The 17809-nt window shown below is 37.9% G+C and overlaps 1 protein-coding gene across 3 annotated transcripts in view; it reads right to left on the reverse strand.

Annotated features, from left to right (window-relative positions):
• LOC306875551 (calcium/calmodulin-dependent protein kinase type II delta 1 chain-like) overlaps nucleotides 1-17809 on the reverse strand; it is a 136277-nt gene that overhangs the window by 40888 nt on the left and 77580 nt on the right. For all 3 annotated transcript variants that reach the window (XM_079426204.1, XM_079426203.1, XM_079426205.1), the window contains exons 7-13: nucleotides 14699-14801; nucleotides 13692-13775; nucleotides 12750-12844; nucleotides 7262-7384; nucleotides 3164-3247; nucleotides 2762-2804; nucleotides 1957-1991 (exon numbers count right to left, since the gene is read on the reverse strand). In XM_079426204.1, the coding sequence (XP_079282330.1) occupies nucleotides 1957-1991; nucleotides 2762-2804; nucleotides 3164-3247; nucleotides 7262-7384; nucleotides 12750-12844; nucleotides 13692-13775; nucleotides 14699-14801 (567 nt within the window). The remainder of the gene's footprint in view (nucleotides 1-1956; nucleotides 1992-2761; nucleotides 2805-3163; nucleotides 3248-7261; nucleotides 7385-12749; nucleotides 12845-13691; nucleotides 13776-14698; nucleotides 14802-17809) is intronic.

The following is a 17809-nucleotide window of genomic DNA, read 5'->3' on the forward strand; positions in this document are numbered from 1 at the left end:
GCAAAACCCGCATCTCTTTAACCTTCTATAAATGACCACACAGAGGATGAACTACTGCTGCCTCTAAGTCTGCCAGGACTCAACGCACCTGATTTAATTCACCAGTCACCTGAGATTTCCCAGACCCCAAATCAGAGTGCCTGACTTGATTTAACTGGTGTATCTGCCTCAGACACCTGAGACATCAACTGCCAAGACTGGAACTGAAAACCACTCCTCTATAGTTAAGTACTAAGTCAATACATAAAGGTCAAGGTTGCATGTGTTTTGTTTAGATTTTTTTTTTTCAATTTGAACAGCGGTTCTCAATTCCAATCCTCGCGTACCCCCGCTCTGCACATTTTGTATGTGTCTCTTATCGCTTCAGACGTTTGTACTATTCGACTGCAAGTATCTTGCGAAGTGGACATCACAGGATATTCCACCATGATTCCAGCTCAAAGCGAACGTATATATTTTCCATTCAAAGGGAATTGAAGTATGCTGAGAATGTTAGTGGTTTATTGTCACACTGTATTATGTGATGTGATAATAATAACGCCCAAACTAAAATGAGCTTGGTGACCTCGGTCTAGTTTTAGCCTAAACTTGTTCCATTTCCCTCTATGGCTGACTGCAACATAAGGATATACATTTTAAGAATTTGGCTTACAAACAATGATATGCAAGATATTTTGAATTATGTGCTATATATTATGTATTTTGTATAAGTATTTTGGTAAGACTTTCAATCTGCCCAAGGGTGGGCTATATAACCAAAATCTTAAACCCTGTCACGGCTTTTCTCTAAACCAAACTGTTATAAATGTAACAAAACATTTCATACCATTTAATAAAACAAAGATTTTATATTTTCCATACCATACAGATTTCCATATTACTGCATAATGAACTTACAACTCTAACTTGCAACTACTATAAACATACCCAGCTTTTTCTGTGTATATACACACAATTAGCCTTCTCACTACAACAAATTGCTACAAAAATTTACAGATTTCATACCTTTGAAACATAGATTTCCATATCACCAGAATGCATTATTCTAAAAAACAAGTTTTTTTTTTTCTTCTGGACAATTTTTGATAATCCCCTAAAAATCAAGGCACATTTGACAAGTTCTTCCAACATAGGCCTACTTTGATACTTTCAGACACTCTACACCTAATCTTGAATAAAATTTGGATACAGCCCATAACTTAAAATGCTATTACAAAACTCATTCAGCACAGATTAACACTGCTTTCACAGACACAGCCAATGTGTTAGCTACTATGAATCAGTTGGAGAGACAACAGTGAATTTGAGTGTAAGATATAAAGATATGGGTTACTCAGTGACCCTAAATGCTGGACCTCAAGAACAGAAGAGTCTTATCTATTTTATTTAAAAAGGGAGAGAAATTTTTTTAATAATTTGAATGCTGAAAGCAAACAAGTATGTTGAAAATGAGCACTGGTTATAAAAAAAAAAGGCACTACACGATTGTAGGACAGATATACATTATATACATAGTCCTACATACCCAATCAATCAAAAAAAAAAAAAAAATATGTCTCTATATATCCCCACTGGAGCTGATCCATCCTCCAGAAATGCTTTCTGAAGCCATGACCCAAAAGAGAACTAATGTATGCATAAACACGCTAAACAAACATGCATGTGCAGTTGCTGACCAGGAACCAAACAAAACAGCTCTGTGTTATATATTTAGTGTAGGTCCAGGGGTACAGCATCAATTCATACACATAGTGGGAATACTACTATGGTTCATGTTCATTTACCTGCCACAAATCAGTTACTAAATACAACTGGGTCAAAGGCATGTCACCTAATTATTATTCTTGATATTTTTTTTTGTCACACTTTTTGTCATTTGCTAGACAAAAATAATAGTTCATGTCCATGGCGCATATAGTATGTTTCAAAGTTTAATACTTACATACAGTAACCTACCTTAACACCATCAGGTTTCTTGTATGGATTCTTGCCTGTTGAGTGAAATGAAAAGAATAATTGTGAACATAAAGTGGGATAACAAAGGAAAGGGTTAGGGGCAGACAGGATTGGTGTTTAATGTCTAAAATAGTACATAATATGACAGTTTCAATCACTGTGCTACATGCACACATGATCCATTGGCCTCAAAATCAAACCCCCTGAATTAATCATAATCAAATATTAGCATAATGTAATAAAATGTGATTAATGTGATAATATTATGTGATTTTTTTTGTGTGTCAGCAAGGTTACCCATTACCCTGGTTTTGTAATAAGACAAACAAAAATATTTACTATACAGTGAAATGCTACTTTTTTTGAAACACTTTTTTACAGGGCTGTACAATTTAATTATAAGAATAACAATTGTGATTATTTTGATATGCATTGTGATTGCTATTTGAACCATGACATGATTGCAATTGTGTAATTGTGCTGGTGCTTTGGATAACACAAGCTAATAGCACAAAAAGACAGACATGACACTGAAATAGCCCATTTACTATGGGCTATTAACATTTTATTTGCACACTAACATTTTATTTTAACATTTTATCCAAGCCTTTTACAATTTAGTAATTGGACAAGGCCATTCTGACCTTAAAACGGCTAATTTTACAGCCCTTGCAATGAAAATGGTAAAATCTTCTGCATTACCTAAGATGCATAATATCTTCTCAAATATAAAAAGAGCTTAACTCTTAATAAAAGAACAACTATTAAAAAGCAAATGCAAAGTAAACTGAAGATAGTTTCTTACTTGAGAAGTTCCGTGTAGCAAGCATTGTAGTAAGGATAGCACCCTAAAACAGTCCAGAAAGAACAGAAAGGCAAAGATCAACTTAATCATGAGTCTTGGTACCTGTGTAAAATATTAGTCAATGCTAGTGGATAACGATTAATCTCGTTAAGCCTTTTAAATGATGTAATTCAGGCTAAAAACCCACGTAGACTAAAGTCAATATGACACACTTTTTTTTTTTTTTTTTTACTTAATGGTCCTGCTCTTTTGGTATAAAATCAAACCAATTTATAATGGGTAACAGCCCCATGAAGTGCTACAAAGTGCTTTTTTTGTTGTTATTAGTCAGCATTAAATGTGTTTTCAATTAGAATGCTGCGTGTTTGTGCATTTACATGACTCTGTGTTTCTGTTTCTTACTTTAAGCTTCCTCCTGGCATTGAATTTCTTCAGGCATTCCACCGTCTCCTGTCTGTGCATCATGGATGCCACTGTGGAACGTTGCTATGATACAGACAGGTAAACAAGAAATCAAAAACTGTTTCAGATCTATTCTTGAAATCTATCTTTGCAGGGAAAAAAGCATACAAGTCCTGCACATTATTTAGAATCAATTAAAGAAAAGGACAGGTGTCACTATGGGGAAGAAACATTTGGTGCACATCAGAGTATGTGAGCGGAGTGGAGCAGTAACAATTTCCTCTCCGCATTCCGAGCATTTAATAATCACTCCGCTTCAGGTTCACCAATTCCTGCTCCCGCTCACTGATATCAGAAACACCGCTCCGCGGCTAAAGTATTTCAGTATGTTTGAAATATCACAGTTCTGTTCATAACGTATATTAAAAGAAGAAAATAAAATAACAGGAGCGTTTCAAAGTGGCTTTTTGGAACACTAGTGTGCAAACTTTTTTCCTACCACATGCCAAGCTAATAACTTGGTTGTCAGCATTAAAAGGTATAATTGCTGCTTTTTGCAGTGCAAATTTTGTTTGTAATGAAAATAACAGTAGCCTACGTTTCGTTATTTTACCTACGGATTGCTGCATTTTTTACAGATTTCTGCTCATTCGAAATCGGATACAGATGAAGTATCATGTAAGATTACATTTGTTTAAAGTGCATATTGCAGGTTAAATGTTTTTTTTCAAATGAATATATAACCTTGTATGAAAATACCACATGAAGCGTTAATGCAGGATTTGAAAATGTTTTACAAGACGCGAGGGCACACATTTAGATAAGAAAGTGAGGCCTTCCTTGACAGTTCTCAAAAAACGTTTTTTTTTCAACATTGTGTCATATTACGTCACATAAGGGAGTCGTGTGCCGTACTCTGCTTTGAGCACGTGCGAGTCAGTGTGTTTTCGGTAGTTTTTTTTATTTCAATTTATCATTGTCATGGTAACTTATTGTGTTTATTGTAACTCCAGCCTGTCAGGACATCCAGTCCACAGGTTTCCTAACAAGAAATAGGACGGTATCTTCTGGGCCTAGGTGCGTTTGTGCAGCTGAAGAGACGGGACTTCACTAATGCATCTGCTTCAAACACCGCGGTGGTGTGTAACTTAACAGATGTGATGGAGGTCAAGTGGAAAAGCATGGTGAGCAGTGAATGTTATCTAAACTTGTGATTGCTTCTCCCAGCATATGCCGTCTGAGAGAGGAATACTGCAGGTCACCACAGGCTCCACAAGAACACAGCACTGTCATGTCCACTACACCTGCTCCTCTTTCCAGATCCCTCCAGTTAGAGGATCAACATGATGAGGCTGTTGGTGTATATCTAGCACAGCCTTCACCATTTAACACTTTAACAACACATTAGTGTGATACCCAGACTGAAAGATTGTTAAATGTTTTTAAATGGGTCAGATGGTATTTCTTTTGGTAGTATATGTTTGGTACATCTACATCTACATACATATACATATACATATATATATATATATATATTAACAGTTGAAATGTTGTGTTTTGAGTTGGGGATTAACAGTGCTATTAAATAATATTTATGATTTAGTGCTGCATAAATAAATCTGAACTGAATTAACCATAAATGCAGATCTGATTTTATGTTTTATTGATTGTCAACAAAATGGGGCCATTCAAAACCTTTATAAAGTCCTCCTTCCTCTGTAAACTATCTTCTAATGGCTGACACAACACATGCACCATAGGCCCAGCGGACAACTTGTCTGTATGCTATCATTATTGATTGTGTTATACCAATGGCATCAAAAAGTGTTACTTATAGGTAGTAATGACCTAAATAGAGTTAACTTGTAATTGAGAATCAAAATTATTCAGACTGTTTTAATATTAAAATCTTTAACAATGTATTTATACATGTATACAAGTATTTAGCTTAGAGTAATAAATGATTTCTGCCCTAAAACATGTGTCTGCTGGCCAGGAGAGGTCTATGCTTTCCTCGCATTTCCCACACAAGCACCTATGAATCAAAAACGTGTTTATCTCTCTCTCCTGCGGTGATAAGAAACCACTATCACGTAACGTTAGTGTCGGATATTAACGAGTGTGACACGCCTGATCAACGCTTATTAGTTTCTATTACTGGTAGTATCAATACTAGCATTGCTATTGCCTGATTACATTAGCTAACGTGTGTATATCTGTAAGCTAACACTGATCTCTCACCAAACACCTGCCCTGTTCTCCTCACATCAACTCAATTTGTCTTCTCTGACCATTGTTCTGTCTAATCCTGGCCTGTCCTGCTCTCTTGGCTGCATAGCAGGCTCATCATTTTATCTGTGGTCCGTCATACGAGTGTAAATACACATTTAAAATTTCCTCAGCATCCGAACTGTCATTGCGATCCATTGTTTTCCTGTGGTTTAAATGGACCGCTCTCCCTTTTGATGCGTCACTTCCGGTTTTGCCGCGTTTCAGATGCGGAAGTAAAATTCTCTCACAAAAACGACTCCAGAAGCCTTAATAGCGTATTTTAAAGTATATTTTAAAGAAAATCTAGTTCCTACAGTATTTTTCTATACATCGACTCACTGGAGTCTCTAACCTGCAATATGCCCTTTAAATGCACTATTGAGAGAGCGATTGCGTGTGAATAAGTGTTTTACCTTACACCTGAAAAAATTCAGTATCTAGAACAGGGGTGTCAAACTTAGTTCCTGGAGGGCCGAAGCCCTGCAGAGCTTAGTTCCAACCCTGCCCCAACACACATACCATGTAGTTTCCAAATAAGCCTAAATGACTTGATTAGCTGGATCAGGTGTGTTTAATTAGGGTTGAATGTAAACTGTGCAGGGCTATGGCCCTCCAGGAACTGAGTTTGACACCCCTGATCTAGAAGGACAAAACAAATTCTTTGAGAAGTTTAACTTCCCGCTCACATCATCATAGCCTTCACATTCTTTCTGATTTGAGTGATCCATCACTATCAAGCTAGGTAAATGTGTTTAACATGTGAATTCTTGCTAAATATCAAGCGTAGCATTAGTTCTGGCAGGTCACGTTAGTCAAGCTTGTATCAGCTGACTCTCAGCTGATCCCCATCTCCCTATAGGAATACGACACCTAAGCATCCATATATAAGGTCCTTCAGTATTATCAGCAGTTTTCGCTTTGCTCAATAGCTAATTACCCTCCTCCATCCCCAACTCCACCTCCGTCAGTCAGGATTCAGCCTTCAAATTCTCCTTTGAATCAGACTAATTCTAAAACGTGTACATAAAATTACTGAACTTTAACGATATCTGCAATACATTTGTTGGTTCTGTTCTGTTTACCCTGGGGGGTTATCGCTGCTCTCCCTGCTCTCATCCATGCTAAGCTGTATGTATGCGCAGGGAGTTCTTGCCTAGAACAGAACCATACCACCAATCCAAACTGTATGCTAATTGTCAATCATCTTTGATGATAGTGGTCCTGACAGAAATGCAGTTATATCACAGGCTGTTGGCATGAATTGTACTCGTGATGGAGCATTGGTGGAGTGCTCTCAAAGCGAGTGAAAACCACGACGCTCCGACTTTTAAAAAATCTGCCCATCCCTCCATTTAAAATCACACCGCTCCGCTCATATACTCTGGTGCACATTAATTTAACAGTTGTACCACTTGCAATTTAGCTTAGCAGAAGCTAAATGCAGAAGTAATTGTGCACAGAGACACTTTTTGGTGAAGTGCTAAAATAATTTTAATTACTTCATTATTAATTAATATACAGTAAATAATAATAATGATAACTGGCTTAAACAATTAAAATGTAATTAACAACTTTGATTAGGAGTAATCCAATATAATAAAATGCATTACTTTTAAAAGTGATGTTCCCCAACACTGATGACAGTATGTACAGTAAATACAGTGTATATAATAAAAATGTGTGTGTGCTAATGCACGTCTGTGCCTCCCTAACCATATTTTAAAAGGACAAAACATAAAAAAAACAACATTGAAATGTATGCAATCTACGTCCCCTTTAAGATAGAACAGCAAACTTGTGTGTGTATGAGAACTTGAGTAGACATACACAGATCCAGGGGTGTTTGAGGGCCTCAGCTGCTGTGATGCGTTTGGCAGGGTTTATAGTCAGCATCTTGTTGATCAGATCTTTGGCCTCTGGTGTCACTGTGTCCCACTCAGGAGAGGGAAACTAGGGAAAGAAAGCGCACACACACACACACACACACACACACACACACACACAAACACACACACACACACACACACAGATTCAACAGACCTTAGGCTGTGCTTTGATACCACACTGAACAGTGGTTTTCATTCCTGGATCTGGGGAGCCACAGTATGTTTCCTATCTTAATCACTTGTGATTCAGATCATCTGCCTGGAAAGAGCTTCATGAACTGAACTGAGTGTGTGGGATAAGAGAGACAAAATGTACAGTGCAGAAACAGGACTGAAAACCAAAAAATTGTCTAAAGTGATGCTGTAGCAATATAATGTACTATTCTGCATGTCATGAGCCTTTCAGAAGATAAGGCCCAAAGAAGCCAGATGAGGCAATGTATGGAAAGGCGTTTAGGGAAATAATTTAGTCTCACCCACATATACTAAATAGCTGGGCATCTGAGCCAAGCTGGACAGAAGCCAATGGACTGCTTATTCTCTGTTACTTTCTCCTTCACTCTGATGGAAAAGTATGATTTGCCTAACACAAAATAAATTGCACAAAGTTATGATTTGCATTGAGTTATTGTGTTGCTTTCTCTTTATTAACTGTCAGAGAGTATCAAATATAGATAAATAGTTGAATGAGGACAATATCTAGTTTAAGCATAAATTAAGCATATTCCGCCATCTTGACAAGATGACAAGATGGCGGCGCGAACACATCGCGAGGCTCAGCGTCTCTCCAGTATTTGCAATTTTGCAGTATTTTTCCTGCTCATCTCGGGTCTGTTCTCACTGAACAGCTTTGCCTTAACATCATACACCCGACAGGAGCTTTTTGATATCGGTCTGCACTTTTCCAACAGTTTTATAACCAATCATCGACTCATCCCGGAGATCTCCAGAACACCCGAGGCTACGCACTCTGCTCGGCCGGGCAGAAGTGCTCACAGGCGGCGCCAAGATCGTAAACAAAGGCGGGGGAAGCGCGGAGGACTAAGAGCTAAGCTAAAGCTAACACCGCACCGGCTCTCTTTACCCAGCATTTTCCTCGCTAATGTGCGGTCATTGGTGAACAAAATGGATGAAATACGACTTTGCATCACCCATAGTAAGAAACTTTTGGACTGCAATGTCATGGTTTTCACTGAAACATGGCTACATAGCGACATACCAAATAATGCTATTGATCTAACCGGACGCTACACGCTCCGAGCAGATAGAACGGCAGATGACTCAGGCAAGACCAGAGGTGGAGGATTGTGCATTTATGTAAACAAAGCTTGGTGTACGAACTCTGACATTGTTGGAAAACACTGCTCACCTAACCTAGAGTTTCTCATGGTTAAATGTAGACCTTTCTATCTGCCGCGGGAGTTCACTTCCACCATCATAACTGCAGCCTATATTCCCCCGGATGCTAATGCCAAGCTTGCTATGAACGAACTGCATGCGGCCATTAGTAAACAACAGACTGTACACCCGGAAGCTGCATTTATTGTTGTGGGTGATTTTAATCACTCCAACTTAAAGACAGTGCTCCCCAAATTCCATCAGCATGTCTCCTGCCACACTAGAGGAGAAAAAACTATGGATCATGTTTACACAAACATCGCAGGAGCTTACATCGCGACTCCCCTCCCCCACCTGGGACAGTCTGATCACCTTTCTTTGTTTCTCACCCCCAAGTATTCACCCCTCATCAACCGTGTGAAGCCATCAGTGAAGACCATCAAAGTGTGGCCAATGGGAGCAGAGTCTGTACTTCAGGACAAGTTTCAACACACGGACTGGAGTATGTTTGCTTCTCAGGCTGCCAGTGGCTCTCACACGGACATTGACATATATACCACCTCTGTACTGGATTACATCAATACCTCCATTGACAGTGTTACAACAGAGAAACAGATCACAACGTACCCTAATCAGAAGCCATGGATGAACAAGGAAGTGCGGCTCCTGCTGAAAGCCCGCAACACTGCTTTCAGATCAGATGACGCTCAGGCCTACAGCATATCCAGGGCTAACCTGAAGAGGGGCATCAAGAAGGCCAAGCACTGCTACAAGCTAAAGGTAGAGGAGCATTTTTCCAACTCTGACCCCCGGCGCATGTGGCAGGGCATCCAGGTCATCAGTGACTACAAGCCATGCAACTCCACTCCAACGGTCACAGACGTCTCCTTCCTTGATGAGCTAAATGACTTTTATGCTCGCATTGAGAATAACAACAAGGAGACAGCCACCAAGATCATACTCTCAGGAGACCATCAGACCCTCAAACTCACCTCCACAGATGTCTGCACAGCATTGAGCCGGATCAATGCATGCAAGGCTGCTGGCCCTGACGGCATTCCTGGACGTGTGCTCAGGATATGTGCAGAGCAGCTCGCAGGAGTCTTCACAGACATTTTCAACCTGTCCCTCACCCAAGCAACTGTGCCAACATGCTTTAAGTCCACATCCATTGTGCCAGTGCCGAAACACTCCTCCCCGACGTGCCTGAATGACTACCGCCCCGTAGCACTCACACCCATTGTAATGAAGTGCTTTGAGCGACTGGTCCTGGCACACCTCAAGAACTGCCTCCCACCCACACTGGACCCACACCAATTTGCCTACCATAGCAATAGGAGCACTGAGGATGCAGTATGCACAGTACTGCACTCGGTACTCACACACCTGGATAATAACAACACATATGCACGGATGTTGTTTGTTGATTTCAGCTCAGCATTCAACACCGTCATTCCCTCCAAGCTGATCACTAAACTTGGTGACTTGGGTGTTAACACCTCCCTCTGCAGCTGGATTATGGACTTTCTGACCAACAGACCTCAGCATGTTAGGTCAGGCCACACCTGCTCCACCACCATCACACTCAACACCGGCGTACCACAGGGCTGTGTGCTGAGCCCATTCCTCTACTCCCTCTACACCCATGACTGCAGGCCTGTGCATGGATCCAACTCCATCATCAAGTTTGCTGACGACACCACAGTGATTGGCCTCATCAGAGACAACGATGAGACTGCCTACAGGGAGGAGGTACAGCACCTGGCTGCATGGTGCGCTGACAATAACCTGCTCCTCAACACCAGCAAGACAAAGGAACTTAAGGTGGACTTCAGGAAGAAGAAAAGTGGAACGCATGACCCCATCCACATTAACGGGATGGTTGTTGAACGTGTCTCCAGCTTCAAGTTCCTGGGAACCCACATCTCGGAGGACCTGACCTGGACCACCAACACATCCAGCCTAGTCAAGAAGGCTCACCAACGCCTCTTCTTCCTTAGGACACTGAAGAAGAACCACCTGTCTCCAACCATCCTGGTGAACTTCTACCGGTGTGCGATTGAAAGCATCCTGACCAACTGCATCACAGTCTGGTATGGGAACTGCACAGTTGCTGACCGCAAGGCACTGCAGAGGGTGGTGAAAACCGCCCAACGCATCACAGGGACACCACTTCCTGCCATTGAGGACGTCCAGAGAAAACGCTGTTTACGTCGAGCTCGCGGCATTCTTAAGGACTCCTCTCACCCTGACCATAGACTGTTTAACTTACTGCCCTCTGGGAGGCGCTTCAGGAGCCTCCGATCAAGGACAAGCAGACTCAGGAACAGCTTTTTCCCTACAGCTGTTTCCCTACTAAACTCTGCCCAATGATACCCCCCCCCCCACACACACACACACCACCACAAACTCTTCACCCCTCCCCATCATTAAATCGGTTAAAAAACAAAAACAAAAAAAAAAACATCCACACACTGAGTACTATGCACTAGAAATTTTTATTTCTATGCACTTTCAATGTTCACTGCACTAGTATTTATTAATGTATAGCTTATTCATATCCATTTGTAATTATATTCATAGTTTTTGCTCATAGTGTACATACATTTACTGTACAATCCATCTGTATAGTATGTTCATATCACCCATCTGTATATCATACTGATAGTATTTAAAAAATGTTAAATTATGTCCATAGTACTACTGCCTTATCTGTATATTCTGTACATATGTAACATATTGTAGGCACTGTATATCCTGTACCTCTGCTTATTGCACTTCTGGTTAGATGCTAACTGCATTTCGTTGCCCTGTACCTTACATGTGCAATGACAATAAAGTTGAATCTAATCTAATCTAATCTAATTTCTTAAAGAATCAAGTATGTTATGGTTAAGTTATATATGACATACTGTATATCAGTGTTAATTTCGTCAACGAAGACGAAACATATTCGTCAACAAACCTTTTTTCTGTGACTAAGACTGCAGAGACAGACAGACAGACGCTAGCATTAACCACAGAGACCTCGGCAGCCAGTTGGCGAGCTAAAACTAATATCTGATGATAAAAACTATGACAAAATTTATGCCGCGTCTTCGTTAACAAAAAAATTTATTTGAGGACTACCGGACATTCAAAATACACCCCATAGGCTAAGTTAACTGTCTTGTCTTTCAAAATGTGCGTCTCTGTCATTGAATAAGGGGCGTTTGCATATCTAGTCTCAGTATGGCAGCCGCAGTGGACGGATAGGCTACCAAAATGCGAACTAGCGATCTGAAACAATGGCCTCAGCACCCGAAGGGTTAGGGTCTGGGTGACCAGATGTCCTGTTTTTCCCGGGAGTCACAATTCGTTGTCGATTAACTTAAAGTTAGTGAAGGCGGGATAGGCGGAATCGCACTGATAGAAGTGCTCTCTCTTGCGCACGCTCCACTTCTTCAGTTCTCAGCGCTCAAATACACACACAGCGATAGCAAATGTCAATTGTGTAGAGTCAGAGTATCTCACACAAATACAGTCGGTTATGGCTTAAACGGAGCGTATGAGCGTAAACAGGTGGTTGAAAACTGAATGTGTGTCAGTATTACATGCATACCTTCCGTCTTAAATGGCCAGCATTCCTAATAATCTGTCATCAATGTTAACCAACAAAAAATGTTAAATAAATGTATACTTGTTAAGTAAACCTACTGTATCTGAAAAATTTGTTTAATTTGGATCTCTACCAAAAAAAATTAAATTTATTCCAGTTTTTCCAAATTCAATCCTTGATTCAAATTTCTCAGAAGCTTAATTGATTTGGTCTAAAGAGAGAAGAATTGATGACTATTTTTGTTTTTTGTACATATAAAATAGCTACCAAAATAAATGTTGGTAACTGCAGTTTGACTAAAAGTAATGACTAAAAGTTGACAAAAATGCAATGAGTTTTTGTCTACTAAAACTAGACTAAAACTATGAAAGACTCAAATGACTAAAATGTGACTAAAACTATTAAGCATTTTTGTCTCAAGATAAAGACTAAGACTAAATCAAAAATGCCTGCCAAAATTAACACTGCTGTATATCTGTGTAAGAAATCTTACATCATATGCACCAGCTTTGATCTGCTGGTAAAGTCGATGTTGGTCTTCATCCCAGAAAGGAGGGTAACCCACAAGAAGGATATACAGAATAACACCTATTCAAGAAAAAAAAAAATGTATGTAGGTATAAGGTATAATAAAGTATATTGTATTAATATATTTTATTATATTATATAAAAGATAGACCATACCAGCCTGATACTGAGACTATGGACCACACACAGACTGCTACTAACCACCCAAAGCGAAAGTACTTTTAAAATTTTGTAAATTCTAAATGGCTACAAGACATTTGGGGTGCAGATAGTCACAAAGTCTGAATATATATATAAAAAAAATTTTTAATCATGATGATCAGACTTATTGATAGACATACTTTGTACGTTAAAGTTTGTGAGAGTAATTTTTCAAGAGTGATTTTACCGGGCTATCCAAATAGAGCTCTTTTTTTCCTATCTGATTTTTTGTTTGCTCATTAAATTACAGAATTACATTGAGTTTTCTATTACAACAAGTATAGGAAACATAATTTGCTAACTGGTTACTCATGATTTCATTCACTCTCATTTTATTTTGGATTTCATTTCACACTTTATCAAATATTCACTGCAAGAGACTCATGGCAAGCTTTAAATCGGCAAACCAGATGAAAAAGTATTTTATTTAGACAGCTGGCCTATTATGATCACATTGTGCCAACAAAATTAAACTGAATAATTCAACTGTCAACTGTCAATCCATTTATAATTATATACTGAACTCTAATGTACTTAATGTACATACAGTACGTGTATATTTATTGATTTTCTTTCATCAATTCAGATATAATTATTTAGTGAAAACAATTACAAAGCAAAGGATCAGTTGTGTTATGCACATTATGTACAGAAATACAATTGGCAGCAGAAAATATCCACATAATGTTTGTAATTAGCAACCTACCACATGCCCACATGTCCACTGGTTTGCCATAAGGCTCCTTCCTCAGCACCTCAGGAGACAGATAACCTGGAGTTCCAGCAAACCCTACAAAATATAGCACAGACCTCAATTAAATCTAACAAGAGTTTTTTTTTTTTTTTTTTAAACAGTCTACAAAATGAGCTCCCCCTAAATTCTCTATTAAGATTTTACTTAAGGCATTTTTGTCTTTGGATTGCAGCCTAATTCTAAAATAACTTTAGTCCCTGACATCCCATCAAGCCCCAGAGGCAAAAAGCCCATAATGAGAGAGCAGCCAAAGAGGAAAACTGGAGCTGAGTGTAAAGCCCTTGAGATCATTATAATTAAATCTAACACCATCAGGGTTTGTCCAAAAGTAAGACTAATAACACAATCCCCACATAAAACGTAGTGATAATAATAATAATAATAATAATATAAATAATAATAAAAATTTAAATAATAATAATCATCATCATCCGTTCTGTAATTAAAGTGATTTTTAGCGAAGAAGCAAAAGCTATTTAGATTATGCATATATGACTAATGACTAACACGTCTTGAAGTGTCTGAATGATACAAGTCATTAAAGTTCTAAAATTATACTTTATCATACATAATTTGACAGTAAAACAAAAAAAAACAAAAAAAAAGCACTTTTCTCCCTAGAGTTATATGCACATCAAAGTCTAAAGTAACATAAAAAACTAACTATTTTGCATAATGTAATTAGATTTAATTTGATCAGCATCGTCAACACTACCAGAAGAGAAAAGCAGATTTGGAATATGCTGATTACCGTCAGGGATACAAGAATATTAAATAGAAGTGGATTAGGGTCACCTTTTTTTACATTTCAGAATAAAGGTATAACCATATCAATATTAATTGGAAAAATTATAAGCATTTTAACATTCTCTGATTATGTCACTGCACATTTTGACTTGTCATCACAGTAGTAGTATATTTTTAAACCAGTGCTGTAAATCCAGTTGGTGAATACTAACCAAACCACGCTTGTTGGTCTCCCTGTACCTCGATAGCCAGCCCAAAATCTGCCAGTTTCACTGCTGCGCCCTTCAGTTTGCTGGCCAAGAGAAGATTCTCCGGCTTTGGGTAACAGACAAAACAATAGCTTCAAAATATATTGAGAAAATTTATACCAATTATGTGTTATAGAGAACAATTGACATCACTCATCTTCAAATACCTGATGTCTCATCGAAGACTTGGGTCAAAATGGACCATTTTAAGAAAATGTACAAGAATACCATGTACTAGGAAAAGAAAGAGAATGACTTTTTCCCTAGATTTCTAAAATGGATTTAAAATTATGATTTAAATAGACAAGCTCTGATAAAACATTTTGAACCAAGACTTCTGAAAACATCAGTACAGCCTCCAGGGTTATGCAGCACTTCATGTGACCAGACTTGAACAATGTTTTGACTGAGCAACAACAGTTAATTTAAAACTCATTTAAAAATGAATAATCACACAAACAACAATGTTGTAACTGTGATGTAACTGTTAGAAACAAAAAGTGCTGCATTTGAAATGTCTGGAGAAAAAAAAAAAAAACATTGTGTGCAAGTGATTTTTTTCAGAATTTCTCAAATGTTATAATATGCATGTGAATGATATTTACAATTCTTTTAAACAAGGATAATTGGCACATAAAATGTAATAGGTCACTAGCAATCTCTGCATAAGCCATTAAGACGGGAGGAAATAATTATATAATATTCAACTCTGTACATGACAATTTATGTGTATGTCATTTTTGTTATAAATGTTGAAAGAGAAAGAAAGAAAGAAAGAAAGAAAGAAAAGACTATTAATGAACCAATAAACCATAGACGGTATTTCAAACAAACGTACTGAACATTTCAGACAACCCCTTTCATATGAGCCGTGTAATACATTCATTAAAATATGCAATTACTGACATACATCTATTATTTATAGTATTTGTATTGTTTTTTATTTTATTTAATATTTTTAATATTTAATATGTTTTATATTTTATATAAAAATTATTTTATAATTTTTTTTATTAAGTTTAGAACTGAATATCCAATAATCAATACTTTGATTAGGACTCTTATGTCAGGGGAGTCTAGAAAAAGAAGTCAAAACTTTACTTAAAACTCATTTTCTTGTGATTATTGTACAACCAGGACATTAGCAAAGGACATAAGGCTAGTTTGTCAGGTGCAGTTAGTCGTTTCAGCATTCACTTTATGCCTTGAAACTGTCATGCAGTCATTGCTTTTCCGTACCTTACAAACAACCCTAACCCCAATCCTACCCTAAACTTATCCATTTTTTTCAACAACATAAAACACTTAAAAGGCAATATCACAGGTGTGTATTTCTTAAATATTTATTTACATGTATTGATTTAAACTCTAATATGTCATTTTATCATGGTGATATTCCCATGTCCATCACGTCTGTGTATAACACCGAAGGCTTCTTACTGAGAAAGTCAAGTTTCTCTTGCTGCACAATAAAGGTCACTAGGTTCAATAATTTGAACTTTTCTTTAACTTTTTAAATTTCGCGCTTTACATGTTACCCTTGGGAGATATCATTAGGAAACATGTTGTTAGATTTCACTGTTATGCTAATGATACCCAGCTCTATATTTCTTCGCGACCTGATAAAACTTACCAATTTGCAAAACTAACGGAATGTATAGTTGATATCAAAAACTGGATGACTAGCAATTTCTTACTGCTAAATTCTGAAAAAAAAACAGAGGTGTTAATTATTGGACCAAAAACTTTTGCATGTAATAATCTAGATCACTGTCTAATACTTGATGGTTGCTCTGTAAATTCTTAGTCATCAGCTAGGAACCTAGGCGTACTTTTTGATAGCAATCTTTCCTTCGAAAAAAATGTTTCTAGCATTTGTAAAACTGCATTTTTCCATCTTAAAAATAGATCTAAATTACGACCTATGCTCTCAATGTCAAATGCAGAAACATTAATTCATGCATTCATGACCTCGAGGCTAGATTATTGTAATGCTTTATTGGGTGGTTGCTCTGCACGTTTAATAAACAAACTCCAGCTGGTTCAAAATGCAGCAGCTAGAGTTCTTACTAGAACCAGGAAGTATGACCACATTAGCCCGGATCTGCCAACACTGCATAAGGCCCTGAATGGTTTAGCACCTCAGTATTTGAGTGAGCTCTTATCGCATTATAGTCCTTCACTTCCGCTGCGATCTCAAAACTCTGGCCATTTGATAATACCTAGAATATCAAAATCAACTGCGGGCAGCAGATCCTTTTCCTATCTAGCATCCAAACTCTGGAACAATCTACCTAACACTGTTCGGGAAGCAGACACACTCTGTCAGTTTAAATCTAGATTAAATACCCATCTCTTTAACCTGGCTTACACATAATCACATTTCTAGAATTCAAATCCATTAAAGGATTGTTAGGGTGCATTAATTAGGTCAACCGGAACCGGGAACACTTCCAAAAACACCTGGGCCCGTATTCACAAAACACCACTACCATTAAGAGTTCTCCTAAATAGCAGTAAAAGTTTTTAGCTAAGAGTTTTCTCTTAAAACCTATTCACAAAGCTGCTGAGACAAAATTTTACTAAGGAATAGAGAGAAGTCTTAAGCTAAGAGTAAGGGCGGGGTTGACCTTGTTGCTATGGATCATGTCAGCATGCTTACTAACTATGCACACAGTGATTGGCTGATAGGAGAGGGGAGGGGTCTCTGTCAGCGATTTATTCATAGAAATATTGTAGAGCACAATATTATATTGCCATATCCAAATAAGGTTTAAAAAATAATGTTAATTTCCACATTCAAATAAAGTTTTTTAACATGCAGGCTAAGTGTCACTAATTAAACAAATATATGTTCAGCTAATTGTCAGTCTTTTACATGTATGCTTCTTGTAGCGGATGCATATAAACCACCTTTTAATTAACAGAGTAGAATAATCATGGCTGATAGTAAGACATGCAAACGTAAAAGAAAACCAAACTGGACACAAGAACATCTTTTACTTCTTGCCCAACTGGTTAATGAAAAGGATATAATCAAAGGAACATTTGGAGTTGGGATAACCTCCAAACCTT

The sequence above is a fragment of the Barbus barbus genome, assembly GCF_936440315.1.
Source record: "Barbus barbus genome assembly, chromosome: 1".
In the NCBI taxonomy this organism is placed as follows: Eukaryota; Metazoa; Chordata; class Actinopteri; order Cypriniformes; family Cyprinidae; genus Barbus; species Barbus barbus.